The following is an 11,852-nucleotide window of genomic DNA, read 5'->3' on the forward strand; positions in this document are numbered from 1 at the left end:
ATATAGGTTTTTACCATCAACTTTTTTCCATAAGCCAATTATAGGTATGATAGATGATTAGTATGTTAATTTCATATACTCAGCGAAATGATAGATCCATGTACATACAAACGGCAAGATTTGTTGGAAGAAAATACATCATAGCTTGATTAATCATTAGCTTAAACGTTCTATATTCAAGAGAAAGGAGAAAACATAGTTGCAAAAAATAAAATCAACACTAGAAGGGTTTCAAAGTCTCCCAAAATATAACATATTTTATATAAATTCTCCATCCCTATTTTCACGTAAAAATCTTCCCAAATCCCTAAAAACTACAAAACCATAAGTTTAAATTCCATATCAATTAAAATGCACATTTAAATGACTCAAGTCTCTAACTAATAACAAAGTGTTTTTGAGAATTTCACAAACTCAAATTAAGTCATTATTTAGAAAGTCTTTATCCTTCAGGATCTCTTAGAGATTTTGAGCGGCTAACAAGATATTTCTAGTTTTCAACTCATAATTCTCTGTAAACCCAAACTCACTGACCCTTATAACGGTTTTTCAAAATAAAGTTTTTACTAAATGAAAATTAAACCGTTTTCTTTGTTTTCGGTTCTTGTTTTGTTTCAAAGTTCAAACTGTGCCAAACCGTAGCTTTATGTACAGCCCTCCCTGCAGCAGCCTCGCCGGAGAATAACGTCTTCCTTCCTTAAATAAATTTAGGCAGCCTTTTCTTTCCACGCCATCCTACGTCTTCCTGCTGACGTGCAAGTGCCCACCATTGTATGTATCCTCGGCCCAATCCTTCTTCCTTCCCCACAAAATCAAAAGATCAAACAATTTTAAACCCAAACATATAAATCAATAGAGAAAAAAAAAAGATCAAAATTGACCGCTTTCTTGATCTTTTCTGTTGTTCAGGTTAGATGTTGTACAAACAACCCATTTTTATTCATATTTTTTGAATTTTGATTATAGATTCTTAATTGCGGTTCTATTTTCTTTTTTAAGATCTAATTATTGAGTTGCACATTGATGCCAAAGAATATACCTAGTATTAATTTTGTTATTCATCTTCTCTTTTCAATTTGTAGGACCATTTCTCTTGGATTCCAAATCTGAATTTCTTTTAACTCATATTCTAGGTGATAAATCTTGGTGGGTTTGATTTATTTTTCATGAAAATTCAATGAATTTTGTGGGTTTTCTATACTGGGTTTTGATTTTTGATTATATATTAGATTTGAGTGTTATTGATTTGTGTTTAAAAGCCTCACAATTGGGTGAGGCATTTGAAAGTGTGAGCATTTTTCGATCAAAAGATCCGGGGAAATGTTTGCAGTGGAGAAACTCAGTAGTTACATTACAAAAGGAGTTTATACGGTATCAGGTCCATTTCATCCATTCGGTGGAGCTGTTGATATTATTGTAGTTCAGCAACAAGATGGGAGCTTTAAGTCATCCCCATGGAATGTAAGGTTTGGGAAATTTCAAGGAGTTTTGAAAACTAAGGAGAAAGTTGTTAATATAAGTGTTAATGGTGTCGAAGCAAATTTTCATATGTATTTAGATCATAAGGGAGAAGCTTACTTTCTAAAAGATGTTAAAGAAGATGAAGACGATTCTGTTGCATTGTCTTTTAAGTCTTCTGACTATGAGACGGATGATCCGACTCAGAATGGGAAGTTAAAACAATCTAGAAGTTGTGATTTGGATTCTGATTTACGAGGTTCAGTTACTCAGATTAATGCAGGTAGTCAGAAGATTGTGCTGACAACTAATTCTAGCCGAAAACCGATTTTTGGCTTCATGTTTGGTCGAAAATCTGTGGAGGGTGATAAGCAGGATGAAGGGAGTGGCGTCGGGATGGTAAGGGCTAGTTCATTAGAATGTGCAGAGATGGCGGCAGACCTCTTAGAGCTTAATTGGTCTACTAATAGATCAAGTTCGGGTAACTCTTCTAGGTTGTCTGCTTCGAGTCTGCCTGCTGAGGTTTATAATGATTTTCAGATTAAGGATGAGAGCAGTTTTGAAATTTTGGGTGTCTCAGATGGGAAAGTGGATGATTGTTCTGAGCCTGGTATTCAAAAGTCTGATTCCTATGATGAGGTCAGTAAGCCAGGAGGTCCATCACCAGCATCACAGGACCAAGATGTAAAGTTGTCCATATCGGAGGGAAGTGCTTCAAGTCAGGGGGTAGCCGAAGCATCAATAGGGATCGGCAAATTTGATGTGCACAATGTAGAAGTTGAAGAGAGAGAGGAGGTTTCTATGTCTGAGTTTGCTATTTTTTGTGAACAAAATTCACATTTAGAGAAGCTGGAAGGAGGGTCAGGTAATATGCCGGACAACATAGAAGAGTCATTTGTTGAAACAGATGGTTATTCAAGTTGCAGCGTTTCTCATGAAGAAGATCTCTACACAAGATTTGAATCTTCAGACAGTCCTAGAATTGTTGTTGATCTTCGGCTTGAAGGAAGCTCAAGTGATATGCTAGGAGACTTGGAACAAACTTTTGATGAAACGGATGGTTATTCCAGTTGTCGTGCTTCACATGATGAAAGAGAAGCTGTCTGCCTGAATACCGAGTCTTCAGAGAGTCTAAGTATAGCTACTGATGTTCTGTGTCAGGGAGGATCAGGTAATACGGTGGTTAATATGGATCAGTCTTTTGATGTACCGGATAGTTATTCAAGTTGTTGTGTTCCTCACGAAGAGAGAGAAGGTCTCTGCATAAAGGCTGAATCTTCAGAGAGTCCAAAAATAAATGTTAATGTTCCCGATGAACAATGTCACGAGAATGTGAATAGTTGTGTAGCTGACTGTGAGGTATCCATAGTGAATGTGCATCCAGAAGTTAATTGTGAGAAAGCCGAAACAATCCTGCGTCCTGAATCCGGTACACTCCTGATCAAGGAAATAGCCAATGGTGAAACTGAGAGTATTTCTGTTGCCAAAGATATGGATGTTACTACTCTTGAATTACCTTTGCCTGTTGCTATCCACCAAGAAGCAGAAGATGATATAATCGCCATTACAAAAAGTTTTGAAACAGATGAACTTGAAGTTACTACTAGTCAATCTCCAGTAACAGGCTTCTCAAATTCTAGTTTGTCTGACATGAGTAACCTTGAAGAATCCTCTATACGTGAAGTTCATTTTTCAATAGTCACCAAGAACCAAATGGTTGATTCAGCTGCAGCATCAGAGTCAATAGGCACTTCTATTTCCTCCAGTTTTAGCCCCTCCATTCATAGACATAAAGAAGAGGATAATGTCGGGGGAGAAAATGATAAGCTCCATCCTTCACTTGACGTTGATTTTGGTCAAGGAGTGACTATTGATGATCTCCATGAAAAATTATCAAACTCAAGCATGGCAGCGTCAGATGGTTCAACCGAAGATCAGTTTCTTTCCAGTGACATTGATGATTTCGTAACAGATGGTATGCAGTCCAAGGATGACTCCATTACTCATCCCATGGTTTCAGTGGATGATGCTGTAGGGATGCAACGTTCAGGTGATACAAATACTGATGCATCATTATCCAAGGATGAATTTTCTGTGAAGTGTTCACCAGATGCTTTTACACCCCTGATTGAAGAGTCAAAGAATACATCGTCACCGATGAGTATTCCAAGAAGTCAAAAGGTTGCTGCAGAAGAATCTATGAGGAGGATAGAGTCAGCACCCATTCTTCGGTCTCACATTGGGGATTTGGAGGCATCTGATCATTCTCTCCCTCTTAGCCACTCACTTGGTTCTAGTTCTGAACTAAAGGATAATCTTATTGCTGAAGATATTCAACTATTAGAGAGACTCAAAAGCATGCCTGATAACTCTGGAATTGGTAAGGCAGCTGTCTTTCTTCATTTCAACTCAACTTTTGATAGTGCTCTGAGGACTTCAATGAACTTATATAAGATAAATGTTGTAATCTAACTTTGCAAGTCATGAACGATAAGATACATCTGTTTTTGCTTCTGTTTTCATTTCTTTTGCTTCATACTTAATAGGACTTATAAATCTTACCTATTGTAGAAACTCATTATAAATCCTTTTGTCGGGTGTAGAGATATCTCTATGCAGACACTTGCTCTTTGAGGGGATGGGGGTTCTTGCTGCTTCTCAAGCATTTGAAGCTGAAAAGATGGCTTTTACTTCTCTACTGCCTAGCCTTTTGAAAGACGACAGGCTCGTTGTGAAAATCGGAGGACAGTATTTTCCCTGGGATGCTGGTGCACATATTATTTCACAGATATACTCATCTACTCATGAACAAATTTCTGAGCCTAAAGGTATGATAGCTGTGGATCAAGTTGTGAAAAGCCTCGAAGATGATGCATCAACCACCGTAGCCACCTCTGGTGGAAGCTGGGGAATTTGGCCTTTCACTTTCAAAAAATCAGCATCAACAAATTCCGTCCAATCAGTTTTAGATGCCACAAAAGAATCTCAAGCTGATAATGTGGCCGAGAGCATTAATAACATAGCAGGGGATGAAAAACCCGAAGAGGCCAAAATTTCTAAAAAGAGGACAAAAGCGAAGTCCATTGTTCCAACATCGGAACAATTGAAAACCTTGGACCTGAAGGAAGGACAGAATGAGGTCAACTTCACATTCTCAACTGCAATGCTTGGGAAACAGAGGGTTGGTTAATATCTGTTTGTTAGCATTTAACTCAGGTTCTGATTCTTTGCGTAAATATGTTTCTATTAAGCTCACTTATTAAGAAATGTTCTTGAACAGGTGGAGGCGAGAATATATTTGTGGAAATGGAACACTCGTATAGTTATCTCTGACGTAGATGGGACAATCACCAAGTAATGGTTTTTTAGTAATTCAATCGAAAGGGAACTTTTGTTGGTTCTTCTAATCTGTTTTGGCTACAGGAGTACTATCTTTATCGACCTATTCTGATTTCCCTTTTTTGTTGCGTTCTTATTAAAGATCGGATGTTCTTGGGCAGTTCATGCCTTTGGTTGGAAGGGATTGGTCACAGACAGGCGTTGCCCATCTGTTTTCAGCAATAAAGGTACACTTTATCTTCTCTTACAATTTTTTGCACCGGAAGGTCTAATTGTATGTTTTTAGGTCAACCATGGCACCATCTATTATTGTATTATTGTTCTTTAATTGTTCACGCGTGACATTCAACGTCTTGTAGGAAAATGGGTATCAGTTACTTTTTCTTAGTGCACGTGCCATCTCACAGGCCTATATAACGAGGCGATTCCTTCTCAATCTCAAGCAGGTGATGCATTAAACTCCAATGCAAAGTTCTGAAGTCTATGCCTCCGACTTGTGAAAAATGACCAAGTCTGCTGTCGTAGAAGAAAAATCCCATGATAATTTTTTTTAATGGAGAAACTGTTTGTGCATATGCAGGATGGAAAGGCACTTCCTGATGGGCCTGTTGTTATTTCCCCTGATGGGCTCTTTCCTTCCTTATATCGTGAAGGTAAATTTTCTTTTCAGTGATTCAAATTTATGTTTTCAGTTTGGTGGTCTGCAGTTTATTTGATGATGGTCAATTTTCAGTTGTCCCGCGTTATTTCTTCAAGTCTGATGGGATGCATTAACCCGGATATTTGTTTGATTTAACTTCTAACTTCGGTTTTCTATCTTTGCCTTTTGGTTTGATAAAAATGCAATTCTCTTTCATTGTTAACAGTTATTAGACGAGCTCCTCATGAATTCAAGATTGCGTGCCTCAGTGTGAGTTCTCTCCTACAATAGTAATCTTTTTGCCGAACATTTTTGTTACAAAATCTGATCCACTGTTGCTGTACTGTTAGAAGATTTATGGGTCCTATCGATGTTGTTGAAGTTATTGATATGTCACTTGAACATAGGATGTTTGAGAGAATTGTGGTTAATGAATCTGGTTCTCCGAATGTCCAGGATATCAAAGCATTATTTCCACCTGATTGTAATCCGTTTTACGCTGGATTCGGCAACAGAGACACCGACGAGTTTAGCTACCTTAAAGTTGGAATTCCGAAAGGAAAGATTTTCATTATTAATCCTAAGGTATCATTTGAGAACTTTAATGTTTCACTTGTATAAAAAATGAGATAAAGAGATCAGCAAGGATCCTGATTTGGCTTTCTGTTCCTCCTTTGATGCTTTTGTAATTACAGGGCCAGGTTGCTGTGAATCGTCGGGTTGACACGAAATCTTATACTTCTCTTCATGAACTTGTCAATGGCATGTTTCCACCCATGTGCTCTTCAGCTGAGCCGGTATTTGCACAACTCTGCACTCTCCTTTTCGTATTTGTAAAACAGCACTACCATGCATTTGTCATGGATATTAGGCAAAGTCCAGTTGCAAGAAATAAAGCTGGCTGATGAGCTTTACCAATATTTTATATTCGGTTGAGGTTTACCAAATACTTCCCTCCCTTTTTCCTGATGCAGGAGGAATACAACACATGGAATTTCTGGAAAGTGCCTCTTCCTGATATCGATATCTGAAGATGCCAGCAAGAGGCTATTATTGTATAGGCCACCATTGGAATCAAGGCGAAATGACGTTATCATGTTAGTTCTGATATCATTTAGGTAAATCTACACTCGAAAATGTCCATATTCTCTGTACTACCTGAATGCGCATTTAGGGGGTATCCTGAGAACATATTGTATTTCATCACAGTGACCAACCTCAAAATCTCATATACATCTCGTTCTGCAATTATTCATAGTGCATGGACCCAGCTCTGCGAAACCAGCAAAGTTGTGCAATTCGTAGAATATGGACAACATTAAAAGGCTGGCGTACTCCTTGTGTTGATGTATGTATATCCTGGGCTGCAGAAACTGATGGATGTTTAAAGATCTAGGGTAACAGAGAGATGCAATCTCCTTAGTTCCTAGATAATACCTTTTTACCGTATTGTTGCGTACTTATACAGTCTGTGTAAAGAGCGAATAATACTAGGCAACTCAACTGTATCTTTGTAGAGGTGGACTGTTTCAAAGGTGAAGGGGGATCTCAACTGTCTTTGTAGATGTGAAATGTTTCGAAGGTGAAGGGGGATAAATAACTAGAGAAGAAACATATACATGTATCCTTGTTTATATAATGCAAATTTTCTTTAATATTCATTGATTAAGTTTCCGGTATCCTTCAAGCTTAATTCTGAACTTGCATAAATGTTTTCCTGGTTCATTACATGTACCGATAACCAACATAAAAAACCCGCACTTTGGTACCTTAATCTTGTAAATCAGTTTCAAGAATTATTTAGCGCATACATAATAAAGTCTCACACAACACTCATTACAACCCAATTGAGCAGCTATCTAGCTCCGGAATGAAATACCATCAACACAATATTATTAGATACAGTTAAGGTTTAGTAAGCAATAATCTTGAAACGCATACACTGCTCTGCAAAATCCAATAGATTGTAAATTTCCTCGTCATCAGTATACCCATCACCATTTGCATCAGCATAGTTTCGACCCTTCTTGGTGTTCTTCCAAGCACTAAACCAGCCTCCAATACTTCGAATAGCCTTACGAAGTTCATCTTTGCTTATTCGCCAGTCGCGATTGGAGTCAAATTCCATGATCCATAATTTAAATTCATCGATGGTCATCTCGCGTTGCTTACCACCCTCGCCATGAATACGTGTATGAGTGGCAACTGATCTGGTCGTAATTGCCATGGATCTAACGTTAAAGAAGACAGAAAGTGTTTGCCTAAATTGATTGATCTTGCACCTATCCTCCTTTCATTAATTTGGACATACACTGTGTTTATATAACATTTCTGTTTCAATTTTTATTCTTTCTTATCTATCAAGAATCAATCGCCAGAAATAAAGAAAAAGAGAGCATATCTAAAGAAAAGATGTTATTCCCTAAAGTACAAGTTGAATGTAGGTAGGACTAAGAGAATTTCTCGTCCGTCCACAGTTCAGGCAGCATAAAACATGCGTTAATTATGTTTATTTCCCGGATGATTAATTTAAAGCTGGCAACAGAGACCAACCATTTTTCGTTTCTTTTCGGGGTACTAGATTCTGCTTAGTGCAATCAAAACCGAATTATATCTGATTAAACAATAGATTCTGCTTAGTGCAATCAAGGCCGAATCATGTTTGATTAAGCAAAACCAATTTAGAGTTGGTTTAGTTGTGACTTTTCAGTGCAAGTACCGTGGGACGACAGTTTTTATTCAAAATGGGCCAAGAGCCAATGTCACATCAAATGGTGTATTAGGTTAGTTGGGAGAATGGTTTTAAGTGTAGTGACGCCAACATAACACATTACGTAGGTTATTAGTCTATGGCCAATATCGCATCACAGTGATGCATTAAGCCAGAGCACGCCAACAGAGATAATATACAACCATCATTGATGTAAATATTGGAATTGGCCTAGAGCCAATATCATTACAACATTGGTGCAATATGGTAGAGCAGGCTGGCCAAGTTAAAACACAACTATCATAGTGCAATATTGAAGTTGACCTATGGGCCAGAACGGAAACACAACAATCATTGACGGCTATTCAATGGCCATGAAAAGTGAAGCAAGCACCTCTAAATGTGACTTGGTGAATGTAAAAGTGGTCCCTTGGTTTAAGTTGTAAAAGTGTCAAGAAGACATATATAAGGAGGGATAGTTGGTTGAAGGTGCATATGCGGACTACCAAGTAAGCTTCATAGCTTAGCCGGAAGAGCATAAACGATGTTTATGCCTCATTTACAGCTGCGTAGCATTGCTAATGGGCCGTATGATGTGAACACATCACTATGCCATATCGCATACTAAATATGCGCAATCTTTGTGCATTTTTACGGAATGGTCTATACGGATCAGGCCATGATTGCTTGGACACTGCTTGCAACACAAGTTGGCTTAAGTTGCTATCTCTTCGGGTATGAACTACGATATCTGCTTGATCTCTTTAGAGTAGGGAAGGGTACCTAGGAAGCCCAATGAGTTGCAGCATCATCAGTCTAGCACGTTGTCGCTCATATCATCTAATTGCGAGATGATTGCGGCATACTGGCCTCCCATATCATCTGTCTCGATATTGCGATGCAAGACATGATTGTGGCCAAACTTGATGAGGTGAGTTGCATTCCACTCCTTGGATGCTCATACTTCTTACCAAGGTTTTTGACATAGGCAACATTGGGCATGGCCAGGAAACTAAGCTACATAAATATGCAAGTTAGCGGAGCTTACATAAGCCTAAAGAAAGTATGGAGTGAGCCTGATTGATGAACCCGTGGCACGAGAAATACAAGTGCGTGCTTCCAGCAATGCCCAACCATAGTAAATAGATGGAAATAAGCATGCTATGGCCTACAAGCAAGTTCAAGGCATGTTTTATGCCTAGAAAGGACTCAAAGGCCAGTGATGCATGCACGATGCGTCGGTCATAGACTTCAAGGATTTGTACCCTTGTTCCATGGTAAGTTGGGACAATATGGAATCTAAGTTCAAGGTATCATGCTGACCAAGCATACTTGCAAGGGAAAATGAACATGCATTCGCCCTAATTTTAAGGCCCAGTTAGTAGCATCAGAGGGGCGCATCGAGAAGTTATGACCTGCACGCAACTGGCGCGCTAGGCGTAATTTTTCGGTCCATCACAAAGTCCTTAAGTCGTAACCTAATTATATTTCTCATATGAAACCTAGGTTTTTAGAGGACGACTCTATCAAGCAATTAGGAACAAAAGTTCCAGGTGGATTGAGAAATCATGTTGCATGAGTTTCTCTATTTATAGATTTTCAAGGCTCTAGGTAGATTTGAATTCAAGCGAAGATTAACTTGTCATCCAAGCAAACACTTTCTAAGTTTAGATGAAATTCATATTAAAAATTCTTGTATGCATGTAAAATTCCGCCTTGAAATTACACATAAGAATATACACTATGGTCTGGTACCGAAGCCGTATACAATGATAGTTCGTATTGGAAAATATGCATTTTGAACTTTCAATCATAAGTTGTGTCCATTAACACTCAATACCTAAGCCATAATTCAAAAACATTGAGTAAAGTTGTCTTAGAAGTATTTATGAGAGTTGTAGCAATCTCAAACATATTTGTGAAAATAGTTTATGAGCGTCTGCTTAGTTTAATGCTGAGTAGGTATGTATAGGGGAACACATACCTATGACCCAATCCGTGAACTCAGGCTGTTGGAGGTACGCTATTGAGTATGTGTACCCTCAATCATTCAAGAAATCAAATCTCATGGGTACGTAAACTGGGTATGCATACCTTTCCCACTTTCAGAATTCAGGCCATTATGTTATGTCCAGTATTCAGTAAGTGCTAAAAACTCTCTTTAAGCAACTCGAAACATTCTCGATCCCATAGACAATAAATATAATTGCTTGGATAATTTCCAAATGATCAACTTGAAAAAAAACAAAAAAAAACTTCATGAACGATAAATTGTTCTTAACCAAAATTGTTAAGGATCAATGAGCATCCATTATTTGAATCATATTTGCAAATATTTATCAAGAGAAGTTTGACTTGAAATTTCTTCTTTGTAATATCAAATCTACTAAAATCATGTGACATTGTCTCATAAGATAGAACGGTGAATTCCGTGAGTAATTAGGATGGTTCAGTCTTCACATACCTATTTGTTGATGAAGTTCTCTAAATGTCTTCGTTTGTTCTTCAATCATCAATCTTCGAGGGTTATCCAGTGATGTCTGACACTCAATTACCTTACTTTAATTCTGGTCCAGAACTTGATTTTTAGTAGATTAGAGACCAAGATATAGTTTTGTGTATCTAACATTACCAAAAATCTTGAGATAACAAAACCTACGAGTTCGACCGAGCAGTGCTCTAACAGTCTCCCTCTCTTTCAATTTTAGTAAAAAAAACTATCAATACATATGAATTCAAAATGAACAAACCTTTCATATCGAAATTCATTATGCTTATTTTCTTGAATCTTTAACATCATTTTCAATTCTTCGTTCTTTAAGTTCTTCTATGGATCTGATATAACCGTTTTAGCACATTTGTTGTTGAATATCCGTAGCGATAACTACTTATGAGAATACTGTTTAGATCTTTTCTAGAATGACAAAGTCCAACTACTCAATGGTTGTTATATTGGTGCGTAATTTATTATCTCAAAGTTCAATTGTACAAAAACTTTGAAGTAATACTACAGTTATATGTTCTCTCATTTAGTTACTACTTGTCTCTTTTTCATAATAGGTAAAACTATAACTAGTATTCCACTCCCCCTACATAATGCTCCAAAAATCCATATGATACAGGAGAATACTACTAAATAATTCTCCCCCTTTTTGTCAACATAATTGGCAAAGGAAAAAAAAAACAAGGGATTGTAATGAAATACACAGAAGAGTTATCGAGACTAAAGATAACATACCAAATTTTTTATTTAGACGATTCGAATACATAAACTAGTGTCTTCATCAAGGAAAGATAAACGTAAAATCATCTCATACAATTCCACAGTTGCACTCCCCACAAAGATGTAAGCACAAGTTCAAATTTAATTATCCCCCATTTAATGGTATTCCCAAGAGAACAACATAGCGATCTTTTCAGAAAAAATGATTTCTAACTGATCTTACAATCATATATTAGTATTTTTGGGTAAGGATACTAGATGAAATATCATCAGGAGACATGTACCTTAAAAAACATTAGCAAAAGTAGTATGCACAATCATGGATAGACAATGCAGGAATTAAAGTTGTATATTCTCAAATATACTTTAAGAAAATAATTCTTATGAATAAGGGTTTTCGTGTCAGACTAAGGTGAAAGATGTTCCTTAGAATTCCTATGATATGTTGTGTTGTAACTTCATCTCAATTTCCTGAGTATGCC

At 37.4% G+C, this 11,852-nt stretch overlaps 1 protein-coding gene across 5 annotated transcripts; it reads left to right on the top strand.

The window, feature by feature from the left end:
* Positions 1-696: 696 nt before the first annotated feature.
* Positions 697-7,106, top strand: LOC113289494 (phosphatidate phosphatase PAH2-like). 5 transcript variants are annotated; one of them, XR_003331039.1, is made up of 11 exons: positions 700-3,838; positions 4,062-4,639; positions 4,739-4,812; positions 4,940-5,024; positions 5,157-5,243; positions 5,378-5,450; positions 5,664-5,707; positions 5,894-6,022; positions 6,133-6,234; positions 6,412-6,555; positions 6,647-7,106. XR_003331039.1 is itself a non-coding variant. In XM_026538759.1 (11 exons), the coding sequence occupies exons 2-11, from the start codon at positions 1,321-1,323 to the stop codon at positions 6,466-6,468; spliced, it is 3,747 nt and encodes a 1,248-aa protein (XP_026394544.1). In that variant the 5' UTR covers positions 700-909; positions 1,083-1,320; the 3' UTR covers positions 6,469-7,106. The 5 variants fall into 5 exon arrangements, 2 of the variants coding, with proteins under 2 accessions (XP_026394544.1, XP_026394543.1); XR_003331040.1 differs by having other exon boundaries at positions 6,696-7,106; XM_026538759.1 differs by having other exon boundaries at positions 700-909; positions 1,083-3,838; positions 6,412-7,106.
* Positions 7,107-11,852: the final 4,746 nt, after the last annotated feature.

The sequence above is a fragment of the Papaver somniferum genome, chromosome 6 (genome assembly GCF_003573695.1).
Source record: "Papaver somniferum cultivar HN1 chromosome 6, ASM357369v1, whole genome shotgun sequence".
NCBI lineage: Eukaryota > Viridiplantae > Streptophyta > Magnoliopsida > Ranunculales > Papaveraceae > Papaver > Papaver somniferum.